The 18,150-nt window shown below is 47.7% G+C and overlaps 1 protein-coding gene and 1 long non-coding RNA gene across 2 annotated transcripts in view; one reads left to right on the top strand and one right to left on the bottom strand.

Moving 5' to 3' along the window:
• The window catches only part of LOC145721591 (uncharacterized), an 18,978-nt gene extending 11,105 nt beyond the window's left edge, over positions 1-7,873 (bottom strand). Inside the window, exons 1-2 of the long non-coding RNA XR_014145360.1 lie at positions 6,393-7,873; positions 4,739-4,856 (exon numbers count right to left, since the gene is read on the bottom strand). This is a non-coding gene — a long non-coding RNA (uncharacterized LOC145721591). The remainder of the gene's footprint in view (positions 1-4,738; positions 4,857-6,392) is intronic.
• A 310-nt stretch (positions 7,874-8,183) lies between these two features.
• The window catches only part of HAPSTR1 (HUWE1 associated protein modifying stress responses), a 24,928-nt gene continuing 14,961 nt past the window's right edge, over positions 8,184-18,150 (top strand). The window contains exons 1-2 of the mRNA XM_081820058.1: positions 8,184-8,592; positions 9,255-9,335. Coding sequence (XP_081676184.1) covers positions 8,367-8,592; positions 9,255-9,335 — 307 coding nt within the window. The 5' untranslated portion in view covers positions 8,184-8,366. The remainder of the gene's footprint in view (positions 8,593-9,254; positions 9,336-18,150) is intronic.

The following is an 18,150-nucleotide window of genomic DNA, read 5'->3' as shown; positions in this document are numbered from 1 at the left end:
GATCCTGGAGTCCCGGGATCGAGTCCCACATCGGGCTTCCTGCTCAGCAGGGAGTCTGCTTCTCCCTCTCCCACTCCCCCTGCTTGTGTTCCCTCTCTCGCTGTGTCTCTCTGTCAAATAAATTAAAAAAAAAAAAAAAATCTTAAAAAAAAAAAATAACAACCGACTCCCTGAAACCGAAAATCTCTCATTTGTAGCATTTCTATGGCATAAACGTGCCCACCGTGGCTGATTTCAAACTACTTCATGACGTCAGCAGAGGAGGAGTTCGATAGATGGACACAACTGGCTTGCTAAGCTCGCAGGAGCCAGCTCCAGCACACCACTGGAAATAATTACATTAATATCAAAGACTGAAAGGAAAAATGCCAAAAGGTTAATGGTAGTGCACTGGGATCATGCATATATTAGAAACCAAAAAGCTCCAGCTTGCTAGGAAATGAATTTGAGGGCATGGCTCCTGGGCTAGGGTTATGTCCTCCAAGGAGGAATAGAACAACCTAGCCATTAATATGACTCCGCTCCCAATTTCTGGTCTCAACCCAAATTCTAAATTTGTGATTCAGAGAATCAGTTGACATGATCTTATGGGAGTTCGGGGTGGGGGGGTGATGCATATAAACATTCCGGGCATAGGGGGGCCCACGAGGTGCAGGTGAAATTTGGGTGAAGTAGAAAAGCATGCGGGCCCAGAGACTCTTCTATGGACTGGCTGGTCAGGGAGGGCTGCTCAGAGAAAGTGACATGTGAACTGAGATCTGAATGACAAGAACGTGCCCGACAGAGACTGGGACTGTATTGTGAGAAGAGCCAGCAAGTGCCTTCCTGCTCAAGACGCACTCGGTGCCCCAGGAGCACCAGCATCATTGGGAGATTGTTAGAAATGCACCCACTCAGGGCCCAACCCAGCCGCACAGAACCAGACTTGGGCATTTGAACGAGATCGCCCGGGGATTTGCATGAGGATCGCAGAGCTGTGGATTGAATTCGAGAGCCTGCATTACTGTTTCAGGATGCTGGCTGTGGCCAGCCACTGGACTCCATCGCCTAGACATCTTGCCCCAGTGAGAAACTGGTTTTCTCATGACACCAGTCTTGGCAGATGGACCTGAGCCTTTGTTTTTGTCTTCAGAGCTGTGCCATTTTAAAACAGATTTTAGGAAAATCAAGGAATCACTTAGCAGGGGCACCTGGGTGGCTCAGTCGGTTAAGCATCTGCCTTCGGCTCAGGTCATGATCCCAGGGTCCTGGGATCGAGCCCCGCATCGGGCTCCTGCTCAGCGGGGAGCCTGCTTCTTCCTTTCCCTCTGCCCGCCACTCTGCTTACTTGTACTCTCTCTCTGTCAAATAAATAAATAAAATCTTAAAAAAAAAAAAATCATTTAGCAGGCAGAAACGGGAGGCCTGAGAAAGAGTCTATCGTGAGGCTCCTTTCGTAGTGACATCACCGCCGTGCTGGAGTGTGCCTCCAGCCCCAGCCCTGAGCACCACCTGCAAAGCTGTGGCAAGTTGGGAAGGCCATGGGCAGTCTTTCTGAAAATGCATTAACTGTCTATGATTCACCCTTCAGCTCGCAGTCAGAAGGAGAGATTTTTTTTTTTTTTTAAAGATTTTATTTATTCATTCGACAGAGAGACACAGAGAGAGGGAACACAAGCGGGGAAGCGGGAGAGGGAGAAGCAGGCTTCCCGCCGAGCAGGGAGCCCGATGTGGGGCTCGATCCCAGGACCCTGGGATCATAACCCGAGCCAAAGGCAGACGCCCAACCGACTGAGCCACCCAGGCGCCCCAGGAGAGATCATTCTTAACCTGACTACTATTTTATAACTGGCAACAATTTGCAACTTCAGTTTCAGGCTGAGCACCAGCCTTGCAAGGAACACACTGTTGTAATGGGGAAACGTTTCATAAAAAGTGGGTAAGAGCAAAGAGAAAGCACAAACAGCAACCTCAAATCTCCCCAAACTACAGAATATTACCTTTATTTTAGCAGCACTGTGAAGATTACAATGAGCTTTACGTGCTATGAGTAATGAATTGTGTTTAGCTGTTGGTGCGGAGAGCTAACCACAGCTGCTTATATAAACTAAAGGGTTTTTCCTCCACTTACTTTAAATTTTTTTTTTTTTAAGATTTTATTTATTTGACAGAGAGAGACACAGCGAGAGAGGGAACACAAGCAGGGGGAGTGGGAGAGGGAGAAGCAGGCTTCCCGCTGAGCAGGGAGCCCGATGTGGGACTCGATCCCAGGACCCTGGGACCATGACCTGAGCCGAAGGCAGACGCTTAACGACTGAGCCACCCAGGCGCCCCCTCCACTTACTTTAAAAAAAAAAAAAATTTAGAGGTAGTCTAAGGATATCCACAAGTTCATCAGACTTCCTCCTTTCTGCTCCACTATTCTCTGCATATGGCTTCCTTCCTTTTGGTTACCTCATGGTCAAAGATGGCTGCTGCAGCCCTGGCTATCTTATTTGAGTTCCAGGCTCCAGGAAGGAGGAAGTAGCAAGAGCAAGAGACCAAGCTAAGTCACTTCCTTTTAAATAGCTTTCCTGGAAGCCCCACCCAATGACTTCCTCTTATTATTTCATCATCCTCCCTTTGTTGCAAAGGAGGCTGGGAAATGTAGTCCTTGAGCTGGGCACCCTGCCCACTTGAATACAATTTAGGCTCTGTTAGCAAAAAGTAACCGTGGAATGTATATTGGAAAGGGAGCGGGGGGTGGGAGGATGGGTTAGCCTGGTGATGGGTATTGAGGAGGGCACATTCTGCATGGAGCACTGGGTGTTATGCACAAACAATGAATCATGGAACACTTCATCTAAAACTAATGATGTAATGTATGGGGATTAACATAAGAATAAAAAATAAATAAATAAACAAACAAAAAAAATACAGAGTGCTAAAAAAAAAAAAAAAAAGAAAGGGAGCTAGCCGGCTATGTTATGTTTATATTATCCCATTTTTTTTTTTTAAGATTTTATTTATTTATTTGAGAGAGAGAGTAAGAGAGAGAGAGAGCACAAGAGGGAGGAGCGGGAGAGGGAGAAGCAGACTCCCTGCCGAGCAGGGAGCCTGATGCGGGACTCGATCCCGGGACTCCAGGATCATGACCTGAGCCGAAGGCAGTCGCTTAACCAACTGAGCCACCCAGGCGCCCTATATTATCCCATTTTATGCTCAGTTTGGAGAGACCCTTTGGGGAATCCACCATTTCCTGCACGAGGCCTTAGATTCTTGGACACTTTTTCTGGGTCACAGACAACAGACTAGCAGTATTTTGTATTGCTTTTTTAAGACGCATAGAATTTGCTTGCCCAAGGTAAGCTGTGTTTTATCCCAAGGTGGGGAGAACATACAAAGCTTCCAATTTTTGTTAAAAATCTCTTTCTTCAGGGGGCTCCTGGCTGGCTCAGTTGTTAAGCGCCTGCCTGTGGCTCAGGTCCTGATCCCAGGGTCCTGGGATCGAGCCCCGCATCAGGCTCCCTGCTTCACAGGAAGGCTGCTTCTTCCTCTCCCAGTCCGCCTGCTTGTGTTCCCTCTCTCGCTGTGTCTCTCTCTGTCAAATAAATAAAATATTAAAAATAAAAATCTTTCTTCAAAACTTAATTTTGTTTCCTGTGTTTGTATTGAAAACAAGAGTTTAGGGAGAAACACGTCCCTTCAATTTACCGAGTGAGGTGAGCTGTGAGCAGATTTGATCATGAGCTTGCCTTCTGTGCCCCAGGAAAGGTATGAAAAAGGATCAGAACACATCTGTCCCACTCTCCTTCCCACACCTCACAGAAGAGCAAATGGTTGTTTTCTGTGCATGCAGACTATGAGATGGCATGGTGGGTCCACCCTCAACTCCCAGCAAGTCACTCCACCTTTGGAGTCTAGGACTACAGGGACAGTCAAAGAATCTCACCCTCAGTAGGGAGCTGAATGCAGCACGGGGGTGTATTTAGTATGTCAACATTGGTCCCAAACTTGAACAGGGCATATATTAAAACACACAAAAACACTGCTCTTGTATAAACGTATATGCTGTTAAGTGTTAAATAAAAGATGTTTGATTTTATCCTGTTATTTTGATTGGCCTTTTGTGCTCACAATGTTATTTGACTTTTCTCATGTCTTTTGACTCATGCCCTTGAGTCTAACTTTGGCCTTTTCTGGCAGCAGTTAATCTGTGAGGCCACTTATACTGCTTACTGTGATGAATGCATGCATTATATATCATGAGAAGCTGTTGGTATCATGCATTCTCTTGACATTTCTGTGCACTAGGGGAGGAAAAAGATGGGCTGCCATTTCAGTTTTAATTCAGTTGTGTTAACAAATAATCTTGTAGTGTGGAAAGCCTTCCTAAGCCTGATGCAAAACTCAGAAGCTATAACCCTGTGTGTTGTGGAAATAGAAAAGATGTCCAAGATCTATTATAAAATGGAAAATAAAAGCTCAGTTTCCTAACACACTGTGTAATACATCTTTTATGGTTAACAGTGTTTCCGTGGGGTGCCTGGGTGCCTCAGTTGGTTGGGCATTCAACTGTTGATTTCAGCTGGGGTCATGATCTCGGGGTCCTGGGATTGGCCTGCATTGGGCTCTGCACTCAGTGGGGAGTCTGCTTGAGGATTCTCTCTCCCTCTCCTTCTGCTCCTCCCCGTGCTGGCGTATACTGTTTCTCTCTCTCTCAAATAAATAAGTCTTTAACAACAACCACAACAAAATAAAAGTATTTACATATACATACTTAGAAGTCTGGAAGGATGTTAAAAATGAAAGTACAGGGGCACCTGGCTGGCTCAGTTCGTGGAACATGTGACTCTTGATTGGAGTCGTGAGTTCCAGACCCACATTGGGTGTGGAGCCTGTTTAAAAAAAAGAAAAAAGAAAGTATACATTAACTCACATTTTCTTGAGTCATCAAATGCTAATTACTTCAAATGGATGTGAAGTTTCCAGAGCTTAGCTGAGAGATGTCATACACACTGTTGCTTGTCCAGGCCTTCCAATTCCAAGGTTGGAGGCTAATGTAGGAGCACTTTCTCAGGCCCCTAGAGTGCTAGTCTTTACTGAATAATTTTGTGGACTGGTATGGCACTCAGTCTTTTTCTCATTTATTCTCATTTAATCCTGAAAGCAAACCCGAGGAGTTTCTATTACCAACTCCATTTATGATGCTCAAAGAGTCATAGTAATTTGCCCAAGGTCACTCAGATAGGAAGTGCTTATAAAATTTAGAAAGCCAAACTAGATGGTACTATCTCATCAACAGAAAGAAAATGTGGTTTAAGTCAAATCAGATTATTCCTGTTTCTTTTTTTTTTGGGTGCAAAAAGGGTGGTTTTATTATAGCATGCGGACGGGACCCACGCGCAGAAAGAGCTGCCTATTCCTGGTTCTTTTAGCCTTTTCCACCTCTGTGCCTTTGAATCCATGCGTCCCTCTGTTCTGAGGGGCCTCTTCCTTCCAGGAACCTTGTCTGTGCTTCATGGCCTAGCAAAAACGCTTCCTACCCCAGGAAGCCCTCCGTGATTCCCACCACTGGGAAGTAACCTTTTATACTCCTTACACATCTTACTTTCTGCCCTCAAGACATGTTGCTTTTCACAGTGGCCGCTGATAAGTACATCCCTCAGCTCTTGCAGGTTGACTATGAGCACCCACTATGAGCACCCACTAGGTATGGATGTGTAATAATGTCGCTTAGGTTTTATAAAGGGCAGTTTAGAATGAAACTGACCAGTAGCCTGGTGTGAGTCATCTTTGTGTGTGTGTGTGTTTCTTGGGGTAGGGAAGAGGGGGAGAGAGGGGGGGAGAACGAGAGAGACTCATTTAAGACCACGGCAGGTCTCAGAAAAATCTCTATGAAAATGCACTCAGATTAAAACTTTTTTTTTTTTGCCATAAAAGTAACAGATTTTCAGATGTTTTTCTATTGTAATCATTATTGAAAAAAATTTTTTTAAAAAAGATTTTTAAAATTTACCTGAGATTTTAAAGATTTATTTATTTGAGAGAGAAAGCACAAGCAGGGCAGAGGGACAGAGGGAGAGAAGCAGGCTCCCCGCTGAGCAAGGAGCCCAATGCAGGGCTGATCCCAGGCCCTGGAGATCATGGCCTGAGCAACAGGCAAACACTTAAGGGACTGAGCCACCCAGGCGCCCCTGAAAAAAAAAATTTCTTTTCATATTATAGAGTCAATAGATTGTTTTTGTAGTCTTGTACAAAATAGGTAAACCCTAGGCTGTGTGCCTCTGATACTGGATGGACAAAGTACACCAGCCTGGTGCTCCCACTCTGGTTGCCTGAAGAACTGGAGGTTCCCCTATAACCCCTACTTTTGCCTGGCATGTCATTTCTATGGTGGCCTCTAACCCCCTTTCTTCCTACACCCTACTTACCAATCTTTTTAAGATTCAACCAGGAATACCACTGCCAAGATTCTCCCCTCCGAAAAGTTATTTATTGGTGACAAGAGACCTGTAAGTAAACACATCAATAGTAGGATCATTTCAGGTAGTGAGGCAGGGTATGAAAAAATAAAACCAGGCAATAGGCGTGTGGAACCTCTACTTTAACAAGGCTGGTATGACAAGGGCTCTGTGCTTATAGGCCATTTGAGCAGAGCCTTGAGAATTGAGGAGGAGGAAGATTCCAGAGAGAGTACCGTGAGGGTAAAGGCCCTGAGGCAGAGAAGAGCTTGGTGTCCTGGGGAAACAGCAAGAAGGCCAGTGTGACTGGGCAGCACAAGCCAAGCAGAGGACGGCGTGAGATGAACACAGAGGACGCGGGCCCAGATCCTGCAGGGACCATAATGAGGGGGTCAGCTTTTAGTCCAGAAGTGCCGGCTGTAAAGCCACCTTGCTTTGCAGGAGCGCGCTGTGGCAGCTCCTGAGGGGTGGTGCCCTGGACGGCTTCTGCAGGCCCTGGTGGCTCCTGTCCTCGCCGCCAACACCTGGAGGGCCGGTTTTGCCTCTGTGCGGTCACCTCTCGTTTGCGTGGCCTCTTCCTCCGGGGGCTGGAGCCGCGGGGGTGACGGGGCCGCATCGCGGCGCAGGTTAACGGGAGGCCAGGCGGTCCACCCCGCGCAGCCACGCGGGTTCCGGCCGGAGGAGGTGGGGGCTGGCGCGTGGACCCGGAGTGTGCTCCCCGGGACAGGTGCGGGGCCGCCACCCTGGCCGGGGCGTCCCGTCCCGCGCTCCGGTTCGCTGGCGGCCTCTCGGGCGGGCTGGCGGCCGCGGCCGGCGCGTCACAGGACGCTGTCCCCGAAGGGCAGCGGGCCGCAGGAAGGGCCTGCTAGCCTCGCCACTTGCAAGTTTTTCTTGGGGCTTGGAAGCCCAACTTGCCCATCCGAGAAATGAGACTCTGAAATAAACAGATTGGGGGCGCACTCTGCCAACTTGGACGTTTTATTCTTTCTCTACCTTCCTACCCACTTTGGAGCCCAAGGGGCTGGCGCAAGCGGACTGCCACGCCAGACACCCGGCGTCCCCGACGGGCGGTGGCCCGACTTAATTTTGCGTCCCCTGAGATCGGGAAGCTCCTAAAAAACCCCCGCGGGGCGCGATCGCTGGGTCGGGTCACGTGACTCTCGCTCGACGCCCCGCCGGGGGGAAAGCAAGCAAGTGCGCATGCGTACCTTCTATCTCTCCCCACCCCCGGTTGGTTTGGATGCAACCACTGTCAGCTCCTCTCCCTCCTTTTCCTCCTCCTCCATCCTTCCTGACACACGCTCCCTTCCCCCCGCCCATTGGTTACGTCAGGCAGACAGGACGGTGAGCCAGTCACGGTGCTGTGTTCAGAGGCCGGCACGCGGAACCGGTCGGATCGGACCAATGAGAGCTCTCGGAGCGGGCGCGCCCCAACCGAGCAGGGGAACAGAAGCCGAGTGGGCGGTGCTTCCCCAGTCAGCATGTGGGCGGGGGAGGGCGGGGACCAGCAGCCGCAGAGACGTCGACGGCGGCGGCGACGACGACGTTCCTCAGTCTTCTGGGTGGGCTCGGCGGTGCAGGCCGTGTTGCGCGGAGGGTTCGGCGGTCAGCGGCGGCGGCCCTAGGGGGGCCGCGGCGCCATGGGCAGGCGATAGACGGGCTCGGGCCGGCGAGGCGAGGGGCGGCGGCGGTCGTCAAAGCCGCGGCGACCTTCGGCGGGGCCCGGGGGTGGGGAGGCCCGGGGCGGGGGTCGTCCCAGACAGCGCGGGGCCGCGGGGCGGGTCTCGCAGGCCGTCGGGGTGCAGGAGGCCTGGGCCGCCGCGAGGAGCTGCCGCCGGCCGCTGGGCCCCGCCGCCGGGCCGCTCGACGACGACGCTCCCGCGGGGGCCCCGCCTGAGGAGGACGCGGCGGCGGCGGCGGCGAGGCCGCGGGAGGCCGCGGAGGATGGAGGAGCGGAAGGAGGAGGGCGAGGCTGAGATCCAGGAGCACGGGCCGGAGCACTGGTTCTCCAAGTGGGAGCGGCAGTGCCTTGCTGAGGCCGAGCAGGACGAGCAGCTGCCCCCCGAGCTGCAGGAGGAAGCGGCGGCCGCCGCGCAGCCCGAGCACAAGCAGCAGAAGCTGTGGCATCTCTTCCAGAACTCGGCCACCGCCGTGGCCCAGCTCTACAAAGGTGAGGCCCGCCGCCGCCATCTTGCCGCTGCCGCCGCCCCGCCGCCCCGCCGCCGACGCCGCCTCGGGGTCTGCGGGTCGGCGGGGAGCCCCGAGGGTGGCCGTCCGCCCACCCGCCCGCCGGGCCGGGCCGGGCCGCGGCGCCACCGCCGCCCCCTCCCCACAAGATGGCGGCGCGGGGGGCGGGCCCGGCGGGTGGCCGCGGCGGAGCGGGGGGCCGGCGCTGGGGGCGCCCCCGTTTGGGGCCGCTCTCGGGGGCCCGCCCGCTGCTGGGGCCCGGCTGCCGGCGCCCCGGGGCCGGGAGGACAGGGGAGGGGCCCCCGGTCACAAAATGGCGAAGGGAGGCGGCGAGGCCGGCCCATTGTGCCGGAGCGGGCCTCGGGGCGGAGACTGGGAGGGGGCGCCTCCATCGGCCGCGGTCGGTCCTGGGGCTGCGCCTCTGGGCCCCGCGGCTCGCCCTGGCCCCCGTCGCGACCCCCTTCCTGCAGGCCTCACAATTGAGTGTGGGATCCTGAAGCCCTGGAACAAAATGGCGAAACCTAATATGGCCGTTCCGGAGTGATTGACGCCCAAATAACATCTCTCTCTCTCTGTCTGTCTCTCTGTCTCTCTTTCTGTGTCTTTTGTGTTTTTTTTTTTCCTCCTCCCTCCCCGCTTTTTCAGACCGAGTGTGTCAGCAGCCAGGACTTTCTCTCTGGGTCCCCTTCCAAAACGCAGCCACCGCCGTCACCAATCTCTACAAAGGTAAAGATAACCTTGCTGCATTGCCGACTAAGAGGAAGGGCAGCCTGCGTCAGGGTTTGAGCCTTGCGCCGCGAGGGTATTAGACACCCTTTCCCGGATTCAGACTGCCAGAGTCTTTGCTGCTGAGTCCAGCCATCAAGTGCCCCGGGTACTTTGTTGGTTGAGAACTCCCGGGGTGGTCTAGCTAGATCCTGCATCTCGGTCGGGGCGTTTGACCCCTCCCACCCCCCGACTTCTCCCCAGGCACGTTTGACACTGGGGGCAGTTTTGAATGTCATCCCTAAGAGGGGGCTGCTGAATATTATACCTTGCACAAGACAGGCTTCCCCGCCCCAAATGCCAGTAGTGCGGAGGTTGAGAAGCCCTGAGCTGGGAGACGAGTGAGGCGTGTTTCTTCTCACTGGAGAGGGCATCCAGGGAAGAAGGGAGTTTATGGTGCCACAGACAGAGGTGGACACCTCCCGGAAGAGTCTTGAGTTAGGCAGTTTAGACCAAGGTATTTTCGTAGCATTTAAGTGCGTTGAAAACTAGCTGATTGGAATAAACTGTGCACATTAACATACTGCTCTTCCTCTAGCAACTTCAAATATTTGCCTTCAAAACTACGGCATATCTGATTGTATAGTGTTGGCAGGAAATGTGTGATCAGAGTTTGCGTTGGTAGATTTTGTGTTTTATGGTAGTGTCTTCCTGGAGCTAATTCTCTCCCCTCCCCTTGACATGAAGATATGTCAGTAAATGTTCTTGTTCATTGTGCTCTCTCAGTAACCATGGCTTTAGATTTTGTGTCTTAATGATTTTGAAGATTTGGAAATTTGGATTTGATATTTCTTTGGGGCAAGGTTTCTATGGAGAAAGGATTTGAATTTGACTGTTAATCTTAGTAAAAATGTAATTAAATGCTTTCAAACTTGGAGAAGCTGCGCATAACAGTAATGGACTTTGTGCATTTCAAAATGATCAAAACAGGTTAAAACACAGGCTGTGGAGCGACTTCTCAGATTCTTTTGCGTAAGAATGTGCAAATGATGGTAGCATTCTATAGGAGAGATAATTCCTTATTGTGAGATGTCTTGGTGGAATTTGCAGTTTTTTGGGATAGTAGTTTGAAAGCATAAAGTGAAACTGGTGAATAAAATGTTGATTTTAGGGAAGGAGGAACTCATAGTCTACGCCTGCGAAAATGGGGAAACACAGATGGTGCCCCAGTGGTCAACTTTGATTTTATGTAGCTGAGTTTCTTAAATTTGGACTCTGGAGTAAATTACTGTAACATCCATCAGTGCTTAAAGGTCTTCAGCATTGTCTGGATTGGCTCTTGGTTTCATCCAGAGAATTTTGAACAATACTTAAAACTTGTTTTGGGTTGCCTGGGTGGCTCAGTCAGATAAGCATCTGCCCTTGGCTCAGGTCATGATCCCAGTCCCACGGCGGGCTCCTTGCTCAGTGGGGAGCCCCCTTCTCCTCCTGCCTGCTGCTTCCCCTGCTTGTGCTCTCTCTCTCTGACAAATTAAATATTAAAAAAAAAACAAAACTTGTTTTAAAAACTCATTTCTTGGAGTATAATTTGGATACTGTATAATACCTTTTTAAGAATCATAGCTTGAATTTGAGAAACATTGTAATTGCCATATATATGGTTTCCTGTTTCCATAAGGTCATGAATACGTACAGCCTTATGGCACAGTTTTTTGGGCCTGGCTTCATCCACTTCCCATGTTTCTGAGATTGATCCAAGGAGTTCATGCTGCAGGTGTTAATAAGCAGCTCAGTGTCAATTTTGGCCCTCTCCCCCACCCCAACCTTTTTTTTTTTTTTCTTTCCTGAGTAGCATTCTGTTGCCTGTGGGGTGCTACAGTCTAACCGTTTGTTTGTTGCAATTGATTTTTGCTTGAAGGGGGGGATGGCACCATTTTTGGTGGCTTTTGTATGCCTCTTTGCCGAGGCCATACAAAAATAGGAACATTTTTTAGATTTTCTGTTTAATTTTTGGTTCTGTTGTATACTGTTACAATGTATGTTTTCAGGACTAAAGCTGACAGTTTTGTGTAGTGTTTCACATAAGAAGATGGGTTCAGAAGCTGAACTCTGAAATAATCCCAAATTGGATGGCTTGATTTGAAATTGCTTTTTATAATTTATTAGTTTTCTTTGTTCAGAAGATTTAATGAGAGAGACATTTTTTAAAAAATGAAAATCACATGTTCTTGTTATTGCAAATGTGTTAGATTGTTAGAACTGGTTTTATTTTATATTCTGTTTTTGTAAAAGTAAATGCATCCTTTTTTACCTGGTAGGAAAGGTAAATTGTGGTTTGTGGAATTGGGTAGTGTAGCAACGTACTCAGATTATTTGATTGAAGGAGAGGAGATAATGCTCTGCAGATACACTCAGCGTTCCTCTTTTTCAGGGTGAAGTCTTTGGAGAACAGGACTACAGCTGTAGGAATAATTAGGTACCTTAAATAGAACCAGTACAGTAAGCAAGGTAGTGTCCCCAGTGCCTGCAGCCTTAAGTAGTGGTAAATGTAAGTCATTGTTCATAGCTCTGATTAAATATTTACATGTAATTTACAAGGGGCGAGATTTGGAGGGCTCTCTCTAAGTGGGCAGTGCTTCTGTGTTTTGTCTGATTAAATGCTTATCTGGCAAGCTAAAAACGGCTCATTTTGCAGACTGGGGAGAGGTTCTTGATAACTCCTAAAAGGAACACATGGGAAGTTCAGAATGGAGGTAAAAGCCTAGCTGATGGCCCCTTTTGATTGCTCATGGGCTTTTGAAAAGTCGAACACTCAGTTATTTGGTTTGGCTGGAAGGATTTAGAGGAGAGTGAGTTGTCCCTTACTGTGGACAGAATTCAGCAAAATGGAGTGTGTGGTTCCTTCTACTCCCTGTTGTAGGGCCAGACTTTGATATTCTCTTTTGGAAAGGGGAGGAGAAAATCTTGGTTGCTGGTTCTTGTTTCTACCTTGATTTGGTAAATCTAAAGGAGGGGGATGTTTGTTTAGGTTTCAGTTATGTTCTTTTCCTGGCCTAGTACATTTTTTGATATCTGCAACTGAAGAGGGGAGTGAGAAGTTACTGAGGTTGTTTTAATTTAGCCTGGGTTCATGCTTACCTGGGAAATAATTGGCCACACCTAGTGGTTTGCTTTTTAAAGCCCCCTCCTTGCATTTTCCTGGGTGCCAATTGTTATCTCTGTCTCCTGACTGCTTATTAGGAAATTATTCTCCTTGTTTGATGCTAACTTCCTTCTGTTTGGGGTTCCTTGCTCAGAAGAGAGGTTGGACTGGTGGTTGTCCTTTGGGACAAGGCTATCTTAGGAGCCCCAGTGGTCAGCCTTAGGTGGGTGCTGGTACCTTAGCTCTTCAGCAGTGTCCTTGACCCAGTGCTTGATCACACCCCACAGGGTCCCTTCTCAGCACTTACCTAGTGGTTCTTTTTCTTAGGTTTTTTTTTTTAAAGATTTTATTTATTTATTTGAGAGAGAGAGAGAGCACATGAGAGGGGGGAGGGCCAGAGGGAGAAGCAGACTCCCCGCTGAGCAGGGAGCCCGATGCGGGACTCGATCCCGGGACTCCAGGATCACGACCTGAGCCGAAGGCAGTCGCTTAACCAACTGAGCCACCCAGGCGCCCAGGTTTTTAATGTTCTTTTCTTCTTTGACTTTTGTTTTATGCTAAGTTCCATTTCTTTCCCTCCACTTTTAATTAATTGCTTATTCTTTAAAAAGTATTTTTAATTTAATTTTTTTTTTTTTTAAGTAAGCTCTACATCCATTGTGGGGGTTTGAAGTCATGACCCTGAGATCAAGAGTCACATGCCTTACCAACTGAGCCAGCCAGGCACCCCTGCCTCCACTTTTAAAAACTGCATTTGAGACCTTTGTTGCATGCTGAGTACTGTCACATATGTTGAGAGCTTTCTCTTGATATTGTTTGTGTGAAAGATGTTCCTGGTTCTCTCCCTGAGCAGCATGTGCCCAGGGAACGTCTGTACTCTAGCAGTGCTTGAAGAAGGCCAGCATTGTTAGAATGGCACCTACTGCTAGATGGTCTGAATTCTGGTTTTGGCCTGTCATTACTTAGCTGTGTGGTCCTGGAGGCAGATGATGGAGCTAGATACTGCACCATGGTGCTCTTTCATTCTCTCAACTGGAACTGGGGATAAGTTACCCCTACTTTAGAGGACAAGATCTGAGTTTAATGCTGGTGTATGGTGAGTATTCCAAGTGCTGACCTTGTTGGTGTTTAAGTTCTCTTTTCCAGGTGTTTCTGGCTATGGGCAGTCCTTAAGATGGAAGAAATTCTAGGTTATTCTTTGTCTTTGCATTTCTTCTTGTGTTGAAATAAGCTTTGTGGTGTGGCGCTTTCCTCCTTCATCTCTCCCTAAGAGGGCTAAATGAAAATAGAATTGACAGGTGATAAAAGTGCTTTTGATGCCCTTTAAGTCCTTATTTTTGAGATCTCTCTTTTTTTTTTTTTAAAGATTTTATTTATTTATTTGACAGAGACAGACACAGTGAGAGAGGGAACACAAGCAGGGGGAGTGGGAGAGGGAGAAGCAGGCTTACCACTGAGCAGGGAGCCCGATGCGGGGCTCGATCCCAGGACCCTGGGATCATGACCTGAGCCGAAGGCAGACGCTTAACGACTGAGCCACCCACGCGCCGCTTTGAGATCTCTTGATACCAAATCCCTTTATAATATGCTGTCTCACTTCAGTGTGGCCATCTTAGACTGTACGTAAAGTGAAACTGAGCAGGATGTGCTGAAAATTGATGGGCCCGGTGGTGAGTGATTGACATATAAACAAATGGTCAGAGAAAGCGTGTTCCACCTTGAGACAAATAGTAGAATTTCATCTCCTTAAAATTTGACTTTCTGGAGCTGGTTTGTGACTCTCCATTTTGCAAAAAACCATTACTGACCTTTGAGAGTTTGTTCAAAACACCAAAGTATGGATTACAATTAGAAACCCTAAGTCTTAAGTTTTATTTTTTAACTTTTGCTATAAGGAGCAGTGACCTCAGTCATTCCTAACACCATTTGTAGATTCTGTTTGTAAATTTTTGTGAAAGACATTTTCTTTTGTATAACTTTGTGGGAAGGGATGTTTTGATTGCAGGTAAGCAGAAATTACAAGTCAGGCTTCAGTGGTGTGGACATGGATTGGCTCCTATCTGACTTGAAGGTTGAGGGTAGGATTGACTTCATTCAGTGGCTCAAACTGTCCTGCTCTGTAGTCTCTTGGCCAGAATTGGGTCACATGCTTACTCAGAACCAGTATCATAGCCACTGTTTGGGGCTATGCAGATTAAATGAGGACTAAACCACACGTTCCACCCTTTGAGTGAATGTGGAGGAAGCTCACCCCAGAGCTATCCAAACAGAAACTTGGGAGTACCTTTAGGAGAGGGAGGATGAGGATTGGGTGCCAGGCAAATGGGGTTGCTACAGTTCTTCCCTGGCTCCTGTCCTTTCTGTGTGTGCTAGGTGAAAATTAAGTAATTATCTGAGTAGCTAGAAGTTGGTGCCTGTTTTTGGATAATACATTGTTGGGGAATGCATGAGTCGTTTTCTCAGAACAGTTGGAAAATGGATTTTATTTTGCCTACAATTCAGATCTTTGTTCCTTTTTTCATTTTTTTTTAAGATTTTTATTTATTTATTTGACAGAGAGGCAGTGAGAGAGGGAACACAAGCAGGGGGAGTGGGAGAGGGAGAAGCAGGCTTCCTGCTGAGCAGGGAGCCTGATGCGGGCCTGGATTCCAGGACCCTGGGACCATGACCTGAGCCACCCAGGTGCCCCTCAGATCTTTGTTTCTAATGAAACATTTTTAATACTTTTTTTCCCCTGTGGCAGACTGGGTGACTAATGCGGATTGAATTTCTAAGTTCAACTGTTTTGTAGTCATTAGTATTCTTTGGAAATGTTGCTTTGATCTAGCAATGTGCTCTTACAGTTTATAGGTTCTTTAAGGAGGATGGGGGGGGATGGTTTCTCTTTTGCTGGGGAAGAACTACATTGTAGAAGGAATCTCTCACTTACCTAACTTTGGGTAAGGCCCTGTGAGCCTCTCAGTTCCAGTTCCTAGTTTAAGAAATTGGATGTCTGCTCTGGCCAACTCACATAAGGTTTGTGAGTATCGAAAAGCTATAAATAGTTTTTTGATCTTTGTCTTAATCTTGTCTGCGTATCATGTAAGAAAGCTCTGCATTTGGTCTCCATCTCAGAAATCAGGTGATTGTGTGCCGTTGTGCCTTGACAGTGGTGAGAGGATTAGACTTCTAAAAATCTGGAATTTCATTTCAGCTGCTTATATAAAAACAAGTTTTTTAAAAACGTAAGAAACATGGGACGTCTACTGTGACTTGTCTGCATCAGTTTGTTTCTTGAACAGGGAAATGAATGTGTTGTGCTTAAAGGTTAGATTGACATTTTGATGCCCTTGGGGTTTGCCTAACCTTCTAGCTTATGGCCCTATTCCACAATGGCTTTGGCTTCAGTAAAATAGTTTGGACATACGACTGTCCCCGCAGTTTTTGTGCTCTGCATTTCTAGAATTTGGATGTCTGTCTGTCAAGGTTCGGATGTATTTACAGCAGTCTTTGGCAGAGAGCCTTCAGAAAGCCATCTTTGTGTGTGTTTATTGTGCTGCTGTACAGTAAGTCAGCCTATGGTCACATTGAAATCTAGCCTATTCATGCCTAGGATTCTCCAGTACGTATTCACATCTCTCCTGTTCAGTTCAGGGTATGATAGGGTTTTCAACCAAGTAACTGTTTAAAGTCCTAAACATAAGGACTGTACTTGAAATGCTTTTGTGTCAACATGAGATTTTCTGTTTAGGGAAATAACTGAAATTGGATTAATCTGGGTGGTAAGGTAATTGGATTTGGCTTTCAGGATGTGCTGTGAATGGTATAAAACCAAATTATGCCCAGGTGGTGCAAAAGCAGGTACCTGAAGACCTTAAATGTCGTATCTGCTTTCCTCTTCCTGTACCTTCTAATCTGTAAAAGTCAGTGTTTGGAATGCCTGATAAATTTAGTTTGTTCTTGGTTGGTTCTGATGTTGAGACTTGCTCAGAATTTCTTTTTTTTTTTTTTTTAAAGATTTTATTTATTTATTTGACAGAGAGTTAGAGCGGGAACACAAGCGGGGAGAGTGGGAAAGGGAGAAACAGGCTTCCCGCAGAGCAGGGAGCCCGACGCTGGGCTCGATCCCAGGACCCTGGGATCATGACCTGAGCCGAAGGCAGACGCTTAACGACTGAGCCACCCAGGTGCCCCGAGACTTGCTCACAATTTCTGAGGTGAAAAGATTTGGTCAGTTACGTAAAAAAAAATTTTTTTTTTTAGTTGGGTAAATTTTAAAAGAGCATCACAACTCAGATAACTGTCTTTGATCTAAACCAGGGAATATTGCATTTTCCAGCTTTGTTCAAATCTGTGATTGAAGCATCAGGCCCTCCCTTGGGGCGTCTCGCTGGCTCAGTCAGTAGAGCATGTGACTCTTGATTTCAGGGTTGTGAGTTCAAGCCTCGGGCCGTGGAGCCTACTTAAAAAAGCCTCAGGCCCTTGCAGATCTGATTTTTGGGACTTGTGTCCTCAAACCACAACGTAGCCAGCTTTTTTCCCTGGATTGTCAGTTTTTTTAAATAACCACCTCAGGTGGCCCCCTCCCTTTGGCTTTTGAGTTTTGTATCCAGTTGAGGGAGAAGGTTCTGCTGTCTACTGTGGCTGTCTACTGTGTACATTTACATGCCTGCTTCATCCTGCTTTGGACTTGTTTCTTGTAGTCCTTCTGTGCTTCCAACATTTCCTCTACTTCCAGTTCTGGGCCTACTTCCATTTGGGTCTTGAAAAAATAGATTTTCCTTGGTCATTCTGTTTGGAACCCGCTTCTCCACTTACGAGCTTGAGTATAACAGTTCTTTTAGTTAGGGCAGGTTTGTAGAAACCTGGTTGCTTTGAGGTTCACATTTTGCATTTCTCCTTTCTGTGGTGCTATGGGATGGGCTTAGGTTTTGCTCAAAGCTTTGATTTCTCTTCGAATGCTTCCAGCTCTTTCAGAATCACTCTTCTAGATAACAGCTTTGCCAAGGTCATCTTGAGTTTATCTACTCCTAAGGCTGGCTTTATCTAAGTCTTTAAGAGATTGGAAAGTGCTATATTATCCTCTTAAATGTTATTTATCTTTTTCTTAAAAAGATTTATTTAGAGCACAAGTTGGGGGCGGGGAGAGGGAGAAGCAGACTCCCTGTTGAGCAGGGACCCTGAGATCATGACCTGAGCTGAAGGCAGAAGATGGCTTCACCGACTGAGCCACACAGGCATCCCAATGTTATTTACCTTTAAAATGGAGTTCATGCTTGCTTTGTTTATGATGAAATGAGAAATCAGAAGCCATTGGTTCACATTGTAACTTGGCCGTTATTTTAATAATGAGACAGAGAAATACTTCATTCCAAAGGTGCTTTTTATATCTTTAGAATAAGAATAATCCACTTCTCAAAGTTGTGATGAAGTTGGCTTTTTTTTTTTTAAGATTTTATTTATTTATTTGACAGAGACAGCGAGAAAGGGAACACAAGCAGGGGGAGTGGGAGAGGGAGAAGCAGGCTTCCTGCCGAGCAGGGAGCCCATGTGGGCTCAATCCCAGGACCCTGGGACCATGACCTGAGCCGAAGGCAGACACTTAACGACTGAGCCACCCAGGCGCCCGTAGACTATTTTTAAGAGTGCTCCCATAGGGCGCCTGGGTGGCTCAGATGGTTAAGCGTCTGCCTTCGGCTCAGGTCATAATCTCAG

This window comes from Leptonychotes weddellii, chromosome 5 (genome assembly GCF_054177405.1).
Source record: "Leptonychotes weddellii isolate Sample4059 chromosome 5, ASM5417740v2, whole genome shotgun sequence".
NCBI classification, from domain to species: Eukaryota; Metazoa; Chordata; class Mammalia; order Carnivora; family Phocidae; genus Leptonychotes; species Leptonychotes weddellii.
Note: the sequence above shows the minus strand (reverse complement) of the source record. Positions and strands in the feature narration are given on the sequence as shown.